Here is a 22,896-nt window from a genome sequence, read left to right as displayed (position 1 = left end):
GGGGGGGAAGAATAATGGTCACTGTGAAATCGGTTGATGCTTGCGAGTAAGTTTGCAAACTGAATGGAAAGGGGAGTTGTGGTTCCTGTCAAGGGACAAGGGGCAATCCAAGGAGGGGAGGTTCATTTGGGGTTAAAGGGTTATTGCTTGTGGGGATTGTTGGGGTATTTCATGTCTTAAGTGTGTTGTCATATACTGAGTTTAAAAAGGAAAGCTTAAAAAACAGTAATGGAAAAAAGGGATGGAGGTGGTGAAGAGGCGGGAAAGAGTGAAAATAAAGATATAAGATGGCCACTTTGGACGATATGACTACAAACATTTTTTTTTTAATTTTTTATTTTTCACACCATAAACCACATTAGCCATGTTACACACTTTTTCCTTTTCACACATATACAGTGACATTTTCTCCCCCCCCACCTCCCTCCTCCCAATCCACACCCCCCCCCCATCCCCCACCTCCCATCCATTTAAGGTATACAATCTAGGATACATTAAACCAGTCAGACAATGTTGTCACTCAACAAAAATACACCAGAAATTCTACTGAGTCCATTCTTTTCTTTCCTTCTCCTTCCATCAACTTAGGTAATGATTGTCCCCGGTAGGTTTTCGCTATTGTATTTAATGTAAGGCTCCCATATTTGTTCGAATATTTCAATATTATTTCTTAAACTATATGTTATTTTTCCTAATGGAATACATTTATTCATTTCTATATACCATTGTTATATTTTCAAATTATCTTCCAATTTCCAGGTTGACATAATACATTTTATTGCTACGGCTAGAGCTATCTTAACAAATCTTTTTTGTGCATCCTCCAAATCAATTCCAAATTCTTTGTTTTTTATGTTACTTAGGAGAGAGATCTCTGGATTCTTTGGTATATTGTTTTCTGTTATTTTATTTAATATCTGATTGAGATCTTCCCAAAATTTTTCTACTTTCTCACATGTCCAGATTGCATGAATTGTTGTTCCCGTTTCTTTTTTACATCGAAAACATCTATCAGATACTGTTGGGTCCCATTTATTTAACTTTTGAGGTGTAATGTAGAGTCTGTGTATCCAGTTATATTGTATCATACGTAGCCTCGTATTTATTGTATTTCTCATCGTTCCAGAACATAATTTCTCCCATGTTTCCTTTTTTTATCTTTATATTTAAATCTTGTTCCCATTTTTGTTTAGTTTTACCATTTGTTTCCTCATTCTCCTTTTCTTGCAGTTTAATATACATATTTGTTATAAATCTTTTGATTATCATTGTATCTGTAATCACATATTCAAGGTTACTTGCCTCTGGCAAACTCAAACTGCTTCCTAATTTATCCTTCAAGTAGGATCTCAATTGGTAATATGCCAGCGCTGTATCTTGAGTTATATTGTACTTATCTTTCATTTGTTCAAAGGATAAGAATCTATTTCCTGAAAAACAATTTTCTATTCTTTTAATCCCTTTTTTTCCCCCATTCTCTAAAGGAAAGGTTATCTATTGTAAAAGGGAGTAACTTGTTTTGCGTCAATGTTAGTTTTGGTAATTGATAATTTGTTTTATTTCTTTCTACATGAATCTTCTTCCAAATATTGAGGAGATGATGTAATACTGGAGAACTTCTATGTTGTACCAATTTTTCATCCCATTTATATAATATGTGTTCAGGTATCTTTTCCCCTATTTTATCTAATTCTAATCTCATCCAGTCTGGTTTTTCCCTTGCTTGATAAAAATCTGATAGGTATCTTAATTGTGCGGCTCTATAATAATTTTTAAAGTTTGGCAGTTGTAAGCCTCCTTCTTTATACCATTCTGTTAATTTATCTAGTGCTATCCTCGGTTTCCCCCCTCTCCATAAAAATTTCCTTATTATTTTCTTCAACTCCTTGAAGAATTTTTCTGTCAGTTGTATTGGCAATGCCTGGAATAAGTATAATATCCTTGGAAAAATGTTCATTTTAATACAGTTTATCCTTCCTATTAGTGTTAGTGGCAAATCTTTCCAATGCTCTAAATCGTCCTGTAATTTTTTCATTAGTGGATAATAATTGAGTTTATATAGTTGGCCGAGATTTTTGTTTATTTGTACACCTAGGTATCTTATTGCCTGCATTTGCCATCTAAATGGAGATTCCTTCTTAAATTTTGAGAAATCCGCATTATTCATAGCCATTGCTTCACTTTTATTTACGTTTATCTTGTAACCCGACACTTCTCCATATTCCTTCAATTTCTTATATAATTCTTTTATTGATAGTTCTGGTTCTGTTAAGTACACTATAACATCATCCGCAAATAGACTGATTTTATATTCCTTGTCTTTTATTTTTATTCCTTTTATATTATTATCTATTCTTATCAATTCTGCTAGTGGTTCTATAGCTAACGCAAACAATAAAGGTGATAGTGGGCATCCCTGCCGCGTTGACCTGCTTAAGTTAAATTGCTTTGATACATGTCCATTTACTGTCACTTTCGCTAACGGTCCCTTATATAATGCTTTAATCCAATTAATATACTTCTCCGGTAAATTGAATTTTTGCAATACTTTGAACAAATAATTCCATTCTACTCTGTCAAAGGCTTTCTCTGCGTCTAAAGCAACTGCTACTGTAGGTGCTTTATTTCCTTCTACTGCATGAATTAAGTTAATAAATTTACAAATATTGTCTGTTGTGCGTCTTTTTTTGATAAATCCAGTTTGGTCTAAATTTACCATTTTCGGTACATGCTCTGCTAATCTGTTTGCTAATAGTTTAGCTATTATCTTATAATCTGTGTTTAGTAAAGATATTGGTCTATATGACGCTGGTGAGAGTGGATCTTTCCCTTGCTTTAGTATTACTGTAATTATTGCTGTTTTACATGAATCTGGTAAGCTTTGTGTTTCATCAATCTGGTTGATTACATCCAGGAGGGGTGGAATTAATAAGTCTTTAAATGTTTTGTAGAATTCTATTGGGAATCCATCCTCTCCTGGTGTCTTATTATTTGGTAATTTTTTTATTATCTCTTGTATTTCTACTATTCCAAATGGTTCTGTTAATTTATTTTGTTCCTCTATTTTTAGTTTTGGTAGTTCAATTTTAGACAGAAATTCATCTATTTTCCCTTCTTTCCCTTCGTTTTCAGTTCGGTATAATTGTTCATAGAATTCTCTAAAGTTTTCCTTAATTTCTTTTGGATTATATGTAATTTGTTTGTCTTTTTTCTTTGATGCCAATACCATTTTCTTAGCTTGTTCTGTCTTAAGCTGCCATGCTAGGATTTTGTGCGTTTTTTCACCCAGTTCATAATATTTCTGTTTTGTCTTCATTATATTCTTCTCCACCTTATATGTTTGTAGTGTTTCATATTTTATTTTTTTATCCGCCAATTCTCTTCTTTTAGTTGTATCTTCCTTCATTGCTAATTTTTTTTCTATATTTACTATTTCCTTTTCCAACTGCTCTGTTTCCTGATTATAGTCCTTCTTCATCTTGGTTACATAAATTCTCTAAAATCCTGCCTTTTAAGTATCATGGGGTTTAATCTCCATCTATACATTCTTGGAGGGATGTCCTCTAGCTTTACTGTCAATATTAAGGGTGAATGGTCCGATAGTATTCTAGCTTTATATTCTGTTTTTCTTACTCTATCTTGCATACTAGCTGATAACAAAAATAGGTCTATTCTTGAGTATGTTTCATGTCTAGCCGAGTAATATGAATATTCCTTTTCTTTTGGGTGTTGTTTCCTCCACATATCCAAAAGTTTCATTTCTTCCATTGATTTAATTATAAATTTGGTTACTTTGTTCTTTCTGTTAATTTTTTTCCCAGTTTTATCCATATTTGAATCCAAATTCAGGTTGAAATCCCCTCCTATTAATATGTTCCCTTGCGTATTTGCTACCTTCAAAAAGATATCTTGCATAAACTTTTGATCTTCTTCGTTAGGTGAATATACATTGAGTAGATTCCAAAACTCCGAATATATCTGACATTTTATCATTACATATCTCCCTGCTGGATCCATTATTTCCTCTTCTATTTTAAATGGCACATTTTTACTAATTAATATAGCCACTCCTCTTGCTTTTGAATTATACGATGCTGCTGTTACATGTCCTACCCAATCTCTCTTTAATTTCTTGTGCTCCAATTCAATTAAGTGTGTTTCTTGCACAAATGCTATATCAATTTTTTCTTTTTTCAGTAAATTTAGCAGTTTCTTCCTTTTAATTTGGTTATGTATTCCATTACTATTTAAAGTCATATAGTTCAACGTAGCCATTTTATACTTTGTTTATCTTCCCTTTCCGTTTTTCCATCATTACCTTTCCTCCTTTTCCATTTCTGTTTTCTTATTTTAAACCCTTTATAAGACAACATTCCTAAAACATCAAACATTTTCCTTATTCTCCTATTTAAAACTTCTTTAGCCCCAATCTCCCCTTCCCCTCCTGTGTTGTCCTTTATCCCTTGTCGGACAACCACATCTCCCCTCTCCATTTGGGTTTGCGAATTCACTCGCAAGCGTCAGCTGATTTTGCAGTGACCGCAACTCCTCCCCACCCAGCCCCCCCCCAGAAAAGATTTCACTTTACATATGTAACAAAGGTATGACTACAAACATTAATGGAATATATAACCAAGTTTAAGTATATCCCATTGGGAAAAAAAACCACATACAATTTAAAAGACAAAGTTACAATGTTTGAAAAATCCTGGGAAGCATATATGGAACATAACAGAAAGAGCAGGCCTTGGACCACCACCACCTAAAATGATAAGAAGATAAACACGATCAGATTTAATGTGAATAAGTAGATGATACGTCTTTTTTGTTCGTATTCCTTTTGTAAAAGATATTGTTTTATTGTATTTTATATGTTCAATATTTACTGTTTTTGGAGGGGGGTGGGAAGGGGGAAGCCTGTAACTAGTGGTGTGCTGCAGGGATCTGTACTGCAGGGATCGGTGCTGGGACCAGCGTAGCTTGTCATATAGATGCACAATCTGGACAACAATGTGGTGATTGGATCAGCAAGTTTGCAGACAATACTCAGATCAGAAGCGTGGTGGACAGCAAGGAAGGTTTTCAAAGCTTGCAGATGGATCTGGACCAGCTGGAATAAACAGCAGATGGAATTTAACATGAACAACTGTGAGGTGTTGTGTTTTGAAGGACAAACCATGAAAAGACGGTGAACGGTTGGGCACTGAGGAGTGCGGTAGAACAGAGGGAACTGGGAAACAGGTGTCATTCCATGAAAGTGCTGTCACAGGTGGATAGAGTTGTAAAGAGAGTTTTTGTCATATTGGCCTTCATATACCAAAGTACTGAGTTTCAAAGTGTGGAGTTTACGGTGAAGCCTCACAAGAAATTGGTGAGGCCAAAATTGGAGTCTTATGTGCAGTTGTGATCACCTAACGACAGGGAAGATATCAATAAGATTGAAAGAGAAAATTCACTAGGATGTTGCTCTGACTTCAGGAAATCAGTTCCAAGGAAAGGTTTAACAGGTTAGGACTTTATTCCCTGGAGGGTAGAAGAATGACTGAGATTTGACAGAGGTATTTAAAATTATGAGGTGGATAGACAGTAAATGTAAGTCAGCGTTATCCACTCAGAGACAAACCAGCAGATTTGGAATAAGAGTGAAATGGGAAAAGTTTAGAGGGAAAATTGGAAGAAATTTGTTCAGAGAGTAAAGGGAATGTGGAATGAGCTGCTGGGTGATGGTGAATGAGGAGTCAATCTTAATATTGAAGAATTTGGATGGGTATGTGGATGGGAAGGGTATGGTGGGCTATGGACTGGTTGCAGGTCAGTGGGAATGGGCCAAATAATAGTTCAGCACAGGGCGGAGCGGGGAGGGGAGCGGGGGAGGGGGGAGCGGGGGCGGGGGAGGGGGGAGCGGGGGCGGGGGGAGCGGGGGGGAGCGGGGGCGGGGGGAGCGGGGGCGGGGGGAGCGGGGGCAGGGGGGGAGCGGGGGCAGAGGGGGAGCGGGGGCAGGGGGGCAGGGGGGAGCGGGGGCAGGGGGGAGCGGGGGCAGGGGGGAGCGGGGGCAGGGGGGAGCGGGGGCAGGGGGGAGCGGGGGCAGGGGGAGCGGGGGCAGGGGGGAGCGGCGGCAGGGGGGAGCGGCGGCAGGGGGGAGCGGCGGCAGGGGGGAGCGGGGGCAGGGGGGGCAGGGGGGAGCGGGGGCAGGGGGGGAGCGGGGGCAGGGGGGAGCGGGGGCAGGGGGGAGCGGGGGAAGGGGAAAGAGAGGAGAGTGGGGCGGGGAGAGAAACTCATCTGCTTTAAACCCATGAATTTCTGTCACCTGATTAACAGCCCCTGAACTGATGCTCTCTCACTATTGGCCATGGTGATGGAGACAGCAGCCAGGCCTGAGCTGGAATCTGGCCAACAGTTAATTGGCTTATCCTTCAGGTGTGAGGTGTCACAGCTGCATGTTGCTAGACATTGAAACAAGGGGCGGATTCGACCTTCTTCATTGTGGTCAAGACAACATCATAGAATAGTAACATCATGAGCAGCTCCTGGAATGGGATGCTGCTCGGCAGTGGACTAGTTAAGCAAGTGACATATCTTTGTGAGGTGATGAATTCAGCTCACATATGTGCTTGTATGGCCCATCTGGTCCAGGATATCTGGCCTAATGCCCTTGCCCACATCTCTATTCCCAACCCTGCTCCTCCTCCCCCACCCCCCTCAATATAACAAGGACAGAATTCTCCTGGTCATTGCCTCCCACACCATAAATTTTCCACCACTCCTGCCATCAGACACCTCCTTCCTTTCTGTTGTGATTGCTCCATCAGTGATTTGCTAATTTCTTCCCATCAACTGTTCCCTTGGAACCTGACTGTGAAGCAAAACTTCACTGATGAACCCGTAGGGTCCTCCACTGGATCTGTTGATCCTGACGTGGCCTCCTCTATGCTGGGTCGATTGGACGCAAACTGGAAAAATCATTTCATTGGTCACCTTCACTCCGATGGCTCCAACAGAAGGATCTCCCAGGGGCAGACCATTTTAATTCCACATCCCATTCCCACTCAACATGGTTGTCCAAGGCCTCACGCATTGCCAAACCAAGGCCTAGCACAAATTCCATCTTGGAAGTCTCTAATCAAATAGCATCAATATCGACCTCCAAATTTCTGGTAAGACCACTCCTCTGGTCTCTATTTCCCCACCTGTCTCCTTTCCTCTCATGTCCCTTTGCCTTCATTCTATCAGAGCTATGCTTCCCTGTCCTTTTTCCCCCAATTTTTCTCTTCTACCCTCCCACCTGTGTCCACCTGTTACCCCTTAACTGTTACCTTTTTGTCTCTTCCTCTCCCCTATCTTTTTATTCAAGTGTTTGCCTGTTATCCTGCACTCCTGATGAAGGGCTCAGACTCCTCAAAAAATCCCAAGAATTCCTCTCAAAACACCTGGACCCATGAACATGCCCAAATATCCACCATGTCCTTTTTAGTAAATACTGATGGCAAACACCCAGTCAGTACCACAACCATGTCCTCAGACTCCAAGCAACACTGTCACAGCCTCAGTGACCAGGTTTCAAATGTGGCGCTGTCCGTAAGGAGTTGGTACTTTCTCCTTGTGTCTGTGGTTTCCTCACATGCTTCAAAACATACACCACCAAACTTCTTAATGACCCAAAACACTTCTAAAATGAAACATTGGAATAAAGAGTGTTTTACAAATATTTAAGATTCAAAAACACCTAAAAATGATTGACTTAATTTTGGTGAATCAGTAAGTGCAGGTGGAGATGGAGTTGAGAGAAATTGGGACCACACCGCCCTCCAGTGTCACGATGGGCAAACTGCAAAAGCCCACATTAGGCGCAATATCTCCCCCTGGTGTCAGAGTGAACTCACCGCGCACTTGAGCGCTTCATTCAGTGGAGCAGAATTGGAGGGGCAGAGACAGATGAGAGGGCTCAAAACAGAGGGGTCAAAAGCAAGAGGAGGAGACACCGCATGGAGTGAGAGGTGTGGAAAAAGAAGGGTGGAAACAGAGATGTTGAAACCAAGATGCGACCAGAGGGCTGCAAATAGATGGATTCAAACAGAGGGATGTAAAAAGAGGCGTGGAAACAAAGGGAGGAAACAGAAGATTGAATCAAGAGGCGGAGAAACAGACGTTTGGAAACAAATGGGTGGAAACCCTAAGCCTCAGTGCCCAAGTGTTGGGTCACATCATTAACCAGCGTCCCAGGTAACGCATGAACCAATCGGATGGGGAATAGCATTAACCAGCGTCCCAAGCCACGCATGAACCAATCAGGTGGGGAATAGCATTAACCAGCGTCACGTGCAACCGACGAACCAATCGGGTGGGGAATATCAATAAAAAGCATCCTCGGCAACGTATGAACCAATCGGGCGGTGAATATAAATAAACAGCGTCACATGTAACGCATGAACCAATTGGGTGGAGCATATTATTAACCACCATCCCAGGCAAAGCATGAAGCAAACGGGTCGGGTATATCATTAACCAGCGTCACATGCAACCCCTGAACCAATCAGATGGGGAATATCATTAACTAGCGTCCCAGGCAACGGATAAACCAATCGGGTGGGGAATATCATTAACCAGGGTCACATGCAACCCACAAACCAATCAGGTGGGGAATGTCATTACCCAGCGTCACATGCAACCCCTGAACCAATCAGGTGGGGCATATCATTAACCAGCGTCCCAGGCAACGTATGACCCAATCGGGTGGGGTATATCATTAATCAGCGTCCCAGGCAACGTATGAACCAATCGGGTGGGGTATATCATTAATCAGCGTCCCAGGCAACGTATGAACCAATCGGGTGGGGTATATCATTAATCAGCGTCCCAGGCAACGTATGAACCAATCGGGTGGGGTATATCATTAATCAGCGTCCCAGGCAACGTATGACCCAATCGGGTGGGGTATATCATTAATCAGCGTCCCAGGCAACGTATGAACCAATCGGGCAGGGCACATCATTAACCAGCGTCACGTGCAACCCACGAACCAATCAGGTGGGGAATATCATTAACCAGCATTAAAGGCACCTCACGAACCAATCGGGTGGGGAATATCAATAAAAAGTATCCTCGGCAAATTGTGAACCAATCGAGCTGTGAATATAAATAAACAGCGTCACATGTAACGCATGAACCAATCGGGTGGAGCATATCATTAACCAGCATCCCAGGCAAAGCCTGAACCATTCGGGTGGGGTATATCATAAACCAGCATCACATGCAACCCCTGAACCAATCAGATGGGGCATATCTTTAACCAGCGTCCCAGGCAACGCATAAACCAATCGAGTGGGGCATATTATTAACCAGCGGCCCAGGCACCACATGAACCAATCGGGTGGGGCATAATAATTAACCAGGGTCACATGCACCTCACGAACCAATCGGGTCTGTCTGTGACTCTCTCTCTCGGTGTCTCTCATATTTGCTTATTCATTACCCACCATTATCCATCCCGACTGGTGGTGTGGGCTTTGTTCCCCAAGGCGTCTGTATTGGCTGTCCATAGACCATCTCTGCCCCAACGCATTCCTCAGTGTCACCTGCATTAAAATCAAGATGGCATCAGCACCTTTTTGGACACTTTTAGCCGTGTTTCCTCAGTTGTTCTGGCCAGTTTTGTGTTTCGTTCACACATTCCTGCTGCCTGGGGTTCACGGCACTCGTGGAAGATCGCCAGTTCCTGAAACAATTCTTCATTTATCTTATTTGTAACGTTTTTACATTTAATTTAACATATGCATTAAAAAACTTAAATTTCTTATTTGAAAATAAGATAAAATTAATGCATAGTGATTTCAAAAGTAACCCCTCCCACAGCTGCCCAATAGAAAACAATAAAGAGAGGAAACATCTAGATAGTATTTATAAAAATTGAGCAAAACTCTCAAATAAAATCTTGCTTTTCTTGGTTTTAGGAGTCAGAAAGTTCGTGTTGGGTGATTACAACTTAATTCCTACAATTGGTAAATACACATCCCAAATCTTCAAAAGAGAAATTCAAATTTGTTCCATGAATTCAATGTAATTATTTCAAGTGGGATACAACGGCCTATTTCAGTGTGGCCCTCGACCCATTCCCAAATACGCATCGGACTTCCAAGTTACTGCCACACATTTTAACCCAATAACAATTACAGCACAGAAACAGGTCATTTGGCCCTTCTTGTTTGCACTAAACTAAAAATACTCTCTTCTAGTACCACCTCTCTGCATTCCCCTCCCCTCCAATTTGGACCCTGCCACCACTATTTCTCCTGGAAGCTCATTCCACTCAGCCACCACTCTGAGTAAAGAAGGTCCCCCTTATGTGACTTCGAAACTTTTGCCTCTTAACTCAAGACCTGTTTCAATCTCTGCTACTCGCAATGGAAAAAGCTTATCCACATCAACTCAATCTATCCTTCTAGTAATTTTAAATACTCTATCAAATCCGCTCTCAACCATCTGCAATCCAAAGAATAAAGTCTTCCTTGGCTCAATCTTTCTTTGTAATCAAGTTTCTGATATCCAGGTAACATTGACGTAAATCTTCTCTGCACCCTCTCTACTTTGTTGATCGTGTAAGAGATCAGTAACACTGATCATTGTGAGAGATCAGTATCACTGATCTTAAAGAAAAGTGAGGATTGTGAGAGATGAGTAAAACTGATATAAAAATATGAAGATGAGGAAACTAATATAGATATATGGGTACATGAATAAAGCCAGTATGAACAGGATAAGAAATGGATATTAGAATGTAGGAAGTAGAGTTAGTCAGAATAAGATAAGGGTCTTCTAGCCCTAGACAGTATTAGCAAGTTCTACATATGAAGAGGTTGTAGCCCTGAGAGTTAGGAAGGTGTAAATTAGAACAAAGACAGGTTTGTGAATAAGGACAATGAGGATAATGACATGATGGGACACCGACAGGTCCTCCAAGTTCACAGAAACAGCACGTAGGCAGACAGGATTGCCTAATGCCAAACTCATCCAGGAGGCAGAAGAATGTAAGGGGGAGGGTATTCCTATACTGAAATCAACTCTATAAAAGTTGGGTGAGCCCCTGTGTGTGTGCGTATTCCCAGGGTAAGGGGAAGCACCCAACTTTGCATTGTTGTATAATAAATGTTCTTTGTTCTCAATTTTTGTCTCGAGCAATTTCTGTGAAGGTACTTGTCTTGGGTAAACTTGTACCTCTCACTTTGTTCATTTTAGATTGGTCACAGTGTTTGAACTACCGAAAGAAAATAGACACACACACCGAGAGCAGTTCAGATTATACAAATGTTTATTACAAATTCAAAAGCTGATTTCACACTACAATATGCAAGCCCTTCCCAACTATACTTATCAACGCTTGGACTGGTCCCAACTGCCGAAGCGAGGCAACGACTGCACACTTATAGTTGGTTGTCAGGGCGCCGGTAGCAACTTCTCCACCTCCCCTGACTGGGACGTTGGCTGGACTCCAGAAGTTCTTCTTCTTGCTGAGAGATGCTGCCACCACTCGGAGAGTCTCTCCCTTCAGCAGCAGGACCTTGCCTTTTATTACCCAAAAACTGCTTACCCAAGCACCTATTCCCAGCACAGCATGAAAGTTAAGCAAGCAAGCTAGCATGCTAGGATAATTAACGAATAACATAATTTTCAGCTTATCATTTTTAATACAATGGTTTATTCTACATCAAGGCTAAGCTCTGACAGTCTGTGACCAAAACAAGCAGGAAGATTAAATGTTCTCGGTACACAGATGTCCTTTCTTCAGATAACAGCATCTCTGGCCCCTCGGTGGAATTTTGCTTATGTCTGCTGAGTCTAAAAACAATTAGGTTCTCAGCCTTGCAGAACCCAAAGCTGCAAGTTTAAAAAAAAAGGTTCTCAGCTCTGCAGAACCAAGAGCTGGAAATTAAGAAAAAAACAGGTTAACTAAAATAGGTTAGAATCTCCCATTACAGTACTTCTTTTTCTAACAATAGCTTTCCTCTCATTTGGTGACTAGAACTGCACACAGTACTCTCAATAGGGCCTCACCAATACCTTGTTTAGTCTCAACCTCACTGCCCGACTCCTGTATTCGATGCTATGGTTGATCAAGGCCAGCTATTTGAACAGATTCTTTTTGAGGTACTCTCTGATTACCCTCCAATAATTTACCTATCACTGTCAGGCTCACCTGGTTAGCTTTTGAAGCCATTTTTAAACAAAGGAGCATTAGATTACATCCATTCCTCTGGCACCTCACCCGTGGATAAACAGGTTTTAAATATTTCTGTCAGGGCCCTTGCAATTTCTACTCTTCTTTCCCTCAAGGCCAAGGGAATATCATGTCAGACCTCCATCCACCAACAGACAAAAATCAGCCATCACAAGGTGAAGGCAGGACAGTAGTCCCACCTCTCCAGCACGAGTCACCCCAGGATCAAGTCAGCACTGACTGCAAGAAGTTTCTACATCCTCTCGGTGTCTGTGTGGATTTCCTCCCACACTCCACAGCTCAAGGGGGCCGTAAGTTCATTGGCGATTTGGGATGCTCAAGACCATGGGGTGGAAGTGCACATTCTGGTCCTGGGGGCATCAATTCAATTCAACAGCACAGATGAACCTTTGGGCACGACCTGATCTTTTTCTGGTTTCAAACTCATTATTTTTGAAAATTGTATGTGCACCTCTAATGCAACACGACTGCTGCTAAACAGGCTTCATGATACATATCCATGACAAGAACTCGGGAGAATCTGATTTGGTTGCTAGACTTTTGAACAGAACAGTGTCTGGACATTTTATCCCTAAACTGAAACTTTATAGACGTACAGAACAAAAAGAGGGCAAAACAAGCTTGTGTCTCACCAATACCACAATTCACAGACACTTTTTAAGTTCTCAAGGGTGGCAGAAAACACAAAAATAGACAAACTCCTTCCACACTGTCACTTTGAGAGTTTGGACTCACCATGCTGTAAATATTGCCAAGCCATCACTCTCTCTCCAAATCAATGACCAAAAGTACTGGCTGAGCGATAGATTTGAGACATTTTACCCGCTATGTAGCAATCAGGCACAAGGAAAATTGCTGCTTCCATTGTAAAGTATTTAGGAATCTCAGACCACAAACAACCTTCACCCCGAAAAACAAGCAATTCTCCACAATAAAACTAGGTTTCCTTCCTGTCTGCAAGCATTTGCTCTCTTGAGTCTGAATGGCACAAGTGGGGAAACCGTTTCAAACCCATGACCTGAAACAGCATATTCTCTTCCCCTAATTGGAGCTGTCTTGCAATTGGCCACCACTGCCCAAGCAAGAATGAACTGGGAGATCTCACACTTGCTCCTTCACAGGTGAGACCTCCCTGTTCATTGGAGCTCCATATTATCCATCTTGCTCTATTTTGTTAACCTTAATCAAGTCTCCTCTCATTCTCCAACACTCCCATGAAAAATAAAAATCATGTATCCTGTAGTTCGCGAGTCCGGACACCAGGTGGTGGTATTATACCTAGATCTCTCTCCCTCGCTTCATGCATGCAGTACTCGGTGTGAACATGCGGTGGCAGCACTTTACAGCCCTTGCAATCTGCAGCTTGGACAGGAGATGGTTGCTTTGCACCTCGTGGGCTCTTGCACCAAGATTGAAGATTTGGAGATTTCCCATTGATTGGCAGAGAACATACACGACATCACATCCAACCCTGAGATTCCCTTTTTCCTGTGGACACGGCCGAATTCCCACGCATGGGTCGTGCAAAAATAAACGGTTCAGTGGAAACCTGGAAAGATAAAAGAATTGAAAACAAAGAAAATCAATAAAGTGCTGCAAGAGTCCTGAAATGAGTTCCTGATTGAGTCTGAAGGTGGAGGGGGAGCAGCTTTCCTGAACCTGGGGGTGTGAGTCTTGAGGCTCCTTGTGCTCCAATTGTTGCTTTGGTCTGGGCTTCTGTCCTTTTGCCTAGATTCTCATCCTCTGCTTTTTCAGTCTGAACCTTGCCATCAGCCCCAGGAATAAAAACGTGGAGATATGGATCGGAATTCTTTCTGGCTGGGTACACGTTGTAACACGGAGCCTGGAGCACCTCAAACACTGCTCTCATCCTCGTGTGTTCACGGCTAGAGACGAGAACAAATCTGGTCCTTAGCCACTGATAAATCCATCTCCAGGATGCTGGCACTTTATTCCTGTGTGTTTGCTTTGAACCTTGCTTCGTGCTAGGGCTTTGAATTAAGAATTTTTCATTATTTTTTTCCTTTTGAATTGAATATTACAATATATGCTAATGCACTTTTCAAATTGTTTAACAATGGAAACAATATTTTAAAGAAAAATCTGTAGATTTCACCACCTGAGGTGGAGGAACTAAACTGTGGTTTCGGTGGGTCCATGCCCAGGGGTATTCGGATTATTTTAAACAGGACCGTCTTCCAATGTCTGCAGCGGAACTGGCAGAAAGAGGATTAGGCTGTCGGTGTCATTGTTAATGACGTCTCATTCCAGCACAGAAACCTTCCAGTCTGTGGTGAACTGATTTTCTCATCCCACTGACCAGCACCCATTTCATATCCCTTCATACCCCTCCCATCCATGCCCATATCCAAATGCTTTCTGCAGTTAAGCCATTTCTGAATCCACACATCCATAGATCCGAAGCCTTATGACTTAGTGTGTGAAGCCTATCAAATGCCTCACCAAAATGAAGACAAACCTCATCCTCTGCCAGACCTTCATCCATTCCTTTTAGTAACACTTGATGGTTGAGGTCAGGGGTCCCCAAACGGGTCAGACTGTCCTCATAGCATCCCTGATCCCTCATTGACCTCAACGCCAGGAATCCTGGCGCTGGATGGGGTGGGGGGAACATCACTGCCGCATCTACTTGAGGAACAGAGAGTCCTGTGGAAAAGTGGAACCTTTCTATTATTGGCCCTGACCACCCGTCTCACTTGCAGGTCCCCATCCCCAGCCCCCTCACATCGCTCACAAACTTCCCGCTCATTCCCATCCAAGGGTCCCCGACCCCCTCACACTCACTGGTCCTCCTCACCCTCGCAGATCCCAAACCCCGTCACCGTTCTGGGTCCTCAACCTCCTGAGCTTCACGGTTCTACCTCAGGCTCTCAGGTCCCCCTCACCCTTCTGGGCCCCCCTCCCTCCTCCCCCCTCAGCCTCACGTGTCTCCGATCCCCGCTCACCCTTCTGGGTTCCCGACAACCCCTCAGCCTAGAGGATCGCCGACACCCCTCTCACCCACGCAGGTCCCCAACACCCCTCACCCATCTGGTTCCCCCCTCACCCATCTGGTTCCCCCTCACCCTTCTGGTTCCCCCTCACCCTTCTGGTTCCCCCTCACCCTTCTGGTTCCCCCTCACCCTTCTGGTTCCCCTCAACCTTCTGGTTGCCCCTCCCTCCTCAGCCTCACCGGTCCCTGATGCCCCCACACCTTTCTAGGTCCCAACCACCCTCAGCCTCGCGGGGCCCAACCACCCTCAGCCTAGCGGGGTCCAACCACCCTCAGCCTCGCGGGGCCCCGACACCCATCAGCCTCGCGGGTGCCCGACCCCCCCTCAGCCTCATGGGTCCCCGACCCTCGTGAGCCACGTGGGGCCCGACCCCCTAAGCCTCACGGGTCACCCCCTCAGCCTCGCGGGCCCCGACCCCCCTCAGCCTCACCTGGCACAACGCCCCTCAGCCTCGCGGGACCCAACACCCCACAGCCTCGCGGGGCCCAACCCCCCACAGCCTCGCAGAGCCCAACACCCCACAGCCTCGCGGGGCCCGACCGCCTTCAGCCTCGCGGCCACCGACCAACATCAACCTCGCGGGTCCCCGACCGACCTCAGCCTCGCGTGTCCCCGACCACCCTTAGCCTCGCGGGTCCCCGACCCCACTCAGCCTCACGCTTCCCCCTCCCCCCAACAGCCTCACGGACCCCGACCCCCCTTCAGCCTCGCGGGTCCCCGACTACCACACCCTAATGTCACCCCGATCCAAACTCCCTCACGGTTCCCCGGACCCACCTCACAACCATCCCTCTGCACGTTCCCCTCCGAGCTCCGGCCGCCCCAGACACAAACGGCGATCCGTGGAAACTCCGTCCTCTCTGGTCTCGCTCCCAAAATGCCTCGATTCTCACCCGTGAAGAACCGACACGAACCTCTCTCTCCCTCCCGCTCGCCAACTACTCCTCCAAAGGCGGGAAAGATCAACAACATGGCGGCCTCCAGGGGTCGCTCTCGCGAGAGCTTTGGCCACCCCTGCACGGGATCTCTTCTCCGCCACCCCGAGCCCCTGTATGGAGCCCTTTGGAGCCCCCTCTGTCCTGAGAACCTCGACCCACTGGGGAAGGGTCCAAGAGTTGCCTCGGGCCTCCAGTCCATCTCCCCTTCAGGCTGCACATTTCCACATCAGGACCTGCACCACATTCCCCCACAAGATTCCAGTCCATCCCACCTCCACCACCTTGGCCCAAAGCTCATTCCACGCTCCCACCCCCCTCTGAGGGAAAAAAAATCCCCCTTCAATCTCAATCCATGTCCTCCTCTTTGAATCTCTCCCACTCTTCTTGGTAACAGCCTGTCCCCATGGACACGATCTGTCCCCACTCACAATTTTCAAATCTTCCTCAATCTTCTACGGTCCAGGGAATAAAGTCCCAGCCTGTCCAACCTTCCCCTGGAACTCAAACCCCGAAAGCCAGACCACCTTCTTGTCCCTCTCCTCGATGCGCTCTCATTCCTATCCTTCCTCTCCTCCGGCCACCCAAACGGCACACAATGTTCCCCAGTTGGCCTCACCCAGGCCTTGTCCAACTTCCTCGTAGCCTCCCACCTCCTGCACTCAATCCTCTCATTTCTGAAGGCCAAAATACCAGAAGCATTCTTCACCCCCCCACCCCCCCCCCCCCATCTCTACATGGGACTCCACTTTCGGGCAGTTCTGTATCACAGTTCCCCAATCCCTTTGTTTGACAACACTCCTCAATGGTCTGCCATTTAACATTCAAACTCTTACGTTTTAAGAATCAATTGCAGAGATCCATGGATGTGGGAAGTCAGGAGGGTTAGGGACTGGCTGCAGGTCGATGAGACTGGCAGAATGATATTTCACCATGGATGAGAAGGGCCGAAGGGTCTCTTTTCTTTGCTGTGGGGTTTCTAGGGTAGAGTTCACACCATTCTCAGGAAGGAGGATGAGCAGACAATGTCATGGTCCATGGGTAGGAAAGTTGATGAGATCCTGCCAGGAGAGATGAGAGATGAGAGAGTTAAGTGCGAAGGTGAAGGGCACAACCAAGGGGTCTCTCTCTGTCTGTTTGTGTGCGTGTGTAACTACGTCTGTGTGTTTCTCTCTATGTCTGTGTGTGTGTCTCTCTCTGTCTGTCTCTCGGTCTGAGTGTGTCTCTGTCTCTGTGTCTGACTCTGTCTGTGTCTCTCTCTGTCTGTGTGTGTCTCTCTCTCTGTGTATCTCCCTCTGTGTGTGTGTCTCTGTGTCTGTTTGTGTGTCTCTGTCTGTCTGTTTGTCGCTCTGTGTGTGTGTCTCTCTCTCCCTCTGTGTCACAATTTGTGTCTCTCTGTCTGTATATGTGTGTGTGTCTCCCTGTCTATGTCTCTGTATCTGAGTCTCTGTATCTGAGTCTCTGTGTGTGTGTGTGTCTCTCTCTCTGTCTGTGTCTTTCTCTCTCTCTGTCCCTCTCTCTGTGTGTCTCTCTCACTCTGTGTTTCTCTCTCTGTGTCTCTGTGTGTGTTTCTATATCTGTGTCTCTGTCTCTGTGTGTGTCTCTATGTCTGTCTCTCTGTGTCGTGTGTTTGTCTCTGTGTGTGTGTGTGTCTGTCCTCATAGCATCCCTGATCCCTCATTGACGTCAACGCCAGGAATCCTGGCGCTGGATGGGGTGGTGGGAACATCACTGCCGCATCTACTTGAGGAACAGAGAGTCCTGTGGAAAAGTGGAACCTTTCTATTATTGGCCCTGACCACCCGTCCCCCTCACATCGCTCACAAACTTCCCGCTCATTCCCATCCAAGGGTCCCCGACCCCCTCACACTCACTGGTCCTCCTCACCCTCGCAGTTCCCAAACCCCGTCACCGTTCTGGGTCCTCAACCTCCTGAGCTTCACGGTTCTACCTCAGGCTCTCAGGTCACCCTCACCCTTCTGGGCCCCCCTCCCTCCTCCCCCCTCAGCCTCACGTGTCTCCGATCCCCGCTCACCCTTCTGGGTTCCCGACAACCCCTCAGCCTAGAGGATCGCCGACACCCCTCTCAGCCACGCAGGTCCCTAACACCCCTCACCCATCTGGTTCCCCCCTCACCCATCTGGTTCCCCCTCACCCTTCTGGTTCCCCTCAACCTTCTGGCTGGCCCTCCCTCCTCAGCCTCACCGGTCCCTGATGCCCCCTCACCTTTCTAGGTCCCAACCACCCTCAGCCTCGTGGAGTCCAACCACCCTCAGCCTCGCGGGGCCCCGACCCCCATCAGCCTCGCGGGTGCCCGACCCCCCCTCAGCCTCATGGGTCCACGACCCTCGTGAGCCACGTGGGGCCCGACCTCCTCAGCCTCACGGGTCACACCCTCAGCCTCGCGGGCCCCGACCACCCTCAGCCTCGCCGGGACCCAACGCCCCTCAGCCTCGTGGGACCCAACGCCCCTCAGCCTCGTGGGACCCAACGCCCCTCAGCCTCGCGGGGCCCAACCCCCCACAGCCTCGCGGGGCCCAACCCCCCACAGCCTCGTGGGGCCCAACCCCCCACAGCCTCGCGGGGCCCAACCCCCCACAGCCTCGCGGGGCCCAACCCCCTTCAGCCTCGCGGCCCCCAACCGACCTCAGCCTCGCGGGTCCCCGACCGACCTCAGCCTCGCGTGTCCCCGACCCCCCTTAGCCTCGCGGGTCCCCGACCCCACTCAGCCTCACGTTTACCCCTCCCCCCAACAGCCTCACGGACCCCGACCCCCCTTCAGCCTCGCGGGTCCCCGACTACCACACCCTAATGTCACCCCGACCCAAACTCCCTCATGGTTCCCCGGACCCACCTCACAACCATCCCTCTGCACGTTCCCCTCCGAGCTACGGCCGCCCCAGACCCAAAGGGCGACCCGTGGAAACTCCGTCCTCTCTGGTCTCGCTCCCAAAATGCCTCGATTCCCGCCCGTGAAGAACCGACACAAACCTCTCTCTCCCTCCCGCTCGCCAACTACTCCTCCAAAGGCGGGAAAGATCAACAACATGGCGGTCCCCAGGGGTCGCTCTCGCGAGAGCTTTGGCCACCCCTGCACGGGATCTCTTCGCCACCACGAGCCCCTGGATGGAGCCCTTTGGAGCCCCCTCTGTCCTGAGAACCTCGTCCCACTGGGGAAGGGTCCGAGAGTTGCCTCGGGCCTCCATTCCATCTCCCCTTCAGGCTGCACATTTCCACACCAGGACCTGCACCACATTCCCCCACAAGATTCCAGTCCATCCCACCTCCACCACCTTGGCCCAAAGCTCATTCCACGCTCCCACCCCCCTCTGAGGGAAAAAAAATTCCCCTTCAATCTCAATCCATGTCCTCCTCTTTGAATCTCCCCCACTCTCCTTGGAAACAGCCTGTCCCCATGGACACGATCCGTCCCCACTCACAATTTTCAAATCTTCCTCAATCTTCTACGCTCCAGGGAATAAAGTCCCAGCCTGTCCAACCTTCCCCTGGAACTCAAACCCCGAAAGCCAGACCACCTTCTTGTCCCTCTCCTCGATGCGCTCTCATTCCTATCCTTCCTCTCCTCCGGCCACCCAAACGGCACACAATGTTCCCCAGTTGGCCTCACCCAGGCCTTGTCCAACTTCCTCGTAGCCTCCCACCTCCTGCACTCAATCCTCTCATTTCTGAAGGCCAAAATACCAGAAGCATTCTTCACCCCCCCACCCCCCCCCCCCCATCTCTACATGGGACTCCACTTTCGGGCAGTTCTGTATCACAGTTCCTCAATCCCTTTGTTTGACAACACTCCTCAATGGTCTGCCATTTAACATTCAAACTCTTACGTTTTAAGAATCAATTGCAGAGATCCATGGATGTGGGAAGTCAGGAGGGTTAGGGACTGGCTGCAGGTCGATGAGACTGGCAGAATGATATTTCACCATGGACGAGAAGGGCCGAAGGGTCTCTTTTCTTTGCTGTGGGGTTTCTAGGGTAGAGTTCACACCATTCTCAGGATGGAGGATGAGCAGACAGATGTCATGGTCCACGGGTAGGAAAGGTGATGAAATCCTGCCAGGAGAGATGAGGGAGTTAAGTGCGAAGGTGAAGGGCACAACCAAGGGGTCTCTCTCTGTCTGTTTGTGTGCGTGTGTAACTACGTCTGTGTGTTTCTCTCTATGTCTGTGTGTCTGTCTCTCGGTCTGAGTGTGTCTCTGTCACTGTGTGTCTCTCTGTGTCTGAGTGTGTCTCTGTGTCTGTGTCTCTGTGTCTGACTCTGTCTGTGTCTCTGTCTGTGTGTGTCTCTCTCTCTGTGTATCTCCCTCTGTGTGTGTGTCTCTGTCTGTCTGTTTGTCGCTCTGTGTGTGTGTCTCTCTCTCCCTCTGTGTCACAATTTGTGTCTCTCTGTCTGTATGTGTGTGTGTCTCTCTGTCTATGTCGCTGTATCTGAGTCTCTGTGTGTGTGTCTCTCTCTCTCTGTCTGTGTCTTTCTCTCTCTCTGTGTGTCTGTCTCTCTCTCTCTGTGTTTCTCTCTCGGTGTGTGTTTCTATATCTGTGTCTCTGTCTCTGTGTGTGTCTCTCTGTCTATGTCTGTCTCTCTGTGTCGTGTGTTTGTCTCTCTGTGTGTGTGTGTCTGTCTCTCTGTGTCGTGTGCGTGTCTCTTTCTCCGTCTGTGTGTGTCTCTTGTCTGTCTCTCTCTCTCTGTCTGTGTATGTTTCTGTGTGTGTCTCTCTCTGTGTGTCTGTCTGTGTGTGTGTGTCTGTCTCTCTGTTTCTGTGTGTGTGTGTGTCTGTCTGGGTATGTGTGTGTCGCTCTCTCTCGGTGTCTCTAATATTTATTCATTACCCACCATTATCCATCCCTACTGGTGGTGCGGGCTTTGTTCCCCAAGGCGTCTGTATTGGCTGTCCATAGACCATCTCTGCCCCAACGCATTCCTCAGTGTCACCTGCATTAAAATCAAGATGGCATCAGCACCTTTTTGGGCACTTTTAGCCGTGTTTCCTCAGTTGTTCTGGCCAGTTTTGTGTTTCGTTCACACATTCCTGCTGCCTGGGGTTCACGGCACTCGTGGAAGATCGCCAGTTCCTGAAACAATTCTTCATTTATCTTATTTGTAACATTTTTACATTTAATTTAACATATGCATTAAAAAACTTAAATTTCTTATTTGAAAATAAGATAAAATTAATGCATAGTAATTCAAAAAGTAACCCCTCCCACAGCTGCCCAATAGAAAACAATAAAGAGAGAAAACATCTAGATAGTATTTATAAAAATTGACCAAAACTCTCAAATAAAATCTTGCTTTTCTTGGTTTTAGGAGTCAGAAAGTTCGTGTTGGGTGATTACAATTTAATTCCTACAATTGGTAAATACACATCCCAAATCTTCAAAAGAGAAATTCAAATTTGTTCCGTGAATTCGATGTAATTATTTCGTGGGAATCAATGGCCTATTTCAGTGTGGCCATCGACCCATTCCCAAATACGCATCGGACTTCCAAGTTACTGCCACACATTTTAACCCTATAACAATTACAGCACAGAAACAGGTCATTTGGCCCTTCTTGACTGCACTGAACTAAATACTCTCCTCTCGTACCACCTCTCTGCATTCCCCTCCCCTCCAATTTTTCCTGAAATGACAAAATGGACCCTGCCGCCACTATTTCTCCCGGAAGCTCACTCCACTCAGCCACCACTCTGAGTAAAGAAGTTCCCCGTCATGTTACTTCCAAACTTTTACCTCCTGTTTCAATCTCTGAGATTTCTTCATTATTTTTTTCCTTTTGAATTGAACATTACGATATATGTTAATGCACTTTTCAAATTGTTTTACAATGTAAACAATATTTTAAAGAAAAATCTGTAGATTTCACCATCTGAGGTGGAGGAACTAAACTGTGGTTTCGGTGGGTCCACGCCTAGGGGTATTCGGATTATTTTAAACTGGACCGTCTTCCAATGTCTGCAGCGGAACTGGCAGAAAGAGGATTGGGCTGTCGGTGTCATTGTTAATGACGTCTCATTCCAGTACAGAAACCTTCCAGTCTGTGATGAACTGATTTTCTCATCCCACTGACCAGCACCCATTTCATATCCCTTCATACCCCTCCCATCCATGCCCATATCAAATGCTTTCTGCAGTTAAGCCATTTCTGAATCCACACATCCATAGATCCCAAGCCTTATGACTGAGTCTGTGGAGCCTATCAAATGTCTATGTTTGTGTGTGTCTCTCTGTGTCTGTGTGTGTCTCTGTGTGGGTCTCTCTCTCTCTCTCTCTGTGTCTCTCTGTGTCTGTGTGTGTCTCTCCCTCTGTATGTGTGTCTCTGTCTGTCTGTCTGTGTGTCGCTGTGTGTGTGTCTCTCTCTCTCCCTCTGTGTCACAATTTGTGTCTCTCTGTCTGTATGTGTGTGTCTCTCTCTGTCTGTGTCTCTGTATCTGTGTGAGTCTCTGTGTCTGTCTCTGTGTGTCTGTGTCTCTCTGTCTGTGTCTCTCTCTCTCTGTCTGTGTGTGTGTCTCTCTGTGTCTCTGTGTGTGTTTCTATATCTGTGTGTCTGTGTGTGTCTATGTCTCTGTGTGTGTCTCTCTATCTGTCTGTGTGTGTCTGTCTGTGTGTTTGTGTGTCTCTGTCTGTTTGTGTGTCGCTGTGTGTGTGTCTCTGTCTGTTTGTGTGTCGCTGTGTGTGTGTCTCTCTCTGTGTCTCTGTGTCA

At 46.4% G+C, this 22,896-nt stretch overlaps 1 protein-coding gene and 1 long non-coding RNA gene across 2 annotated transcripts; one reads left to right on the top strand and one right to left on the bottom strand.

Moving 5' to 3' along the window:
* Positions 1–14,846: 14,846 nt before the first annotated feature.
* On the top strand, positions 14,847–16,651 carry LOC138750382 (proline-rich protein 2-like). The gene is made up of 5 exons (XM_069912451.1): positions 14,847–14,851; positions 14,953–15,124; positions 15,452–15,877; positions 16,055–16,293; positions 16,576–16,651. Exons 1-5 carry the CDS (start codon positions 14,847–14,849, stop codon positions 16,649–16,651), a joined length of 918 nt encoding a protein of 305 aa, XP_069768552.1.
* A 394-nt stretch (positions 16,652–17,045) lies between these two features.
* LOC138750379 (uncharacterized) lies at positions 17,046–21,071 on the bottom strand. Its single transcript, XR_011349297.1, has 3 exons — positions 21,028–21,071; positions 20,024–20,249; positions 17,046–17,239 (listed from the first exon to the last, which is right to left on the bottom strand). It is a non-coding gene; the product is annotated as an uncharacterized lncRNA (long non-coding RNA).
* Positions 21,072–22,896: the final 1,825 nt, after the last annotated feature.

The sequence above is a fragment of the Narcine bancroftii genome, unplaced genomic scaffold, assembly GCF_036971445.1.
Source record: "Narcine bancroftii isolate sNarBan1 unplaced genomic scaffold, sNarBan1.hap1 Scaffold_130, whole genome shotgun sequence".
NCBI lineage: Eukaryota > Metazoa > Chordata > Chondrichthyes > Torpediniformes > Narcinidae > Narcine > Narcine bancroftii.
The sequence above is the reverse complement of the archived record's forward strand: the minus strand, read 5'-3'. Positions and strand labels throughout refer to the sequence as shown.

Excerpts from the sequence above, each read along its gene's own strand:
- LOC138750382 (XM_069912451.1), top strand. Across the intron at positions 15,125-15,451 it reads GTTCTACCTCAGGCTCTCAG|GTCCCAACCACCCTCAGCCT; the intron begins GTCCCCCTCACC and ends ACACCTTTCTAG. Across the intron at positions 15,878-16,054 it reads GACCACCCTTAGCCTCGCGG|CTCCGGCCGCCCCAGACACA; the intron begins GTCCCCGACCCC and ends TTCCCCTCCGAG.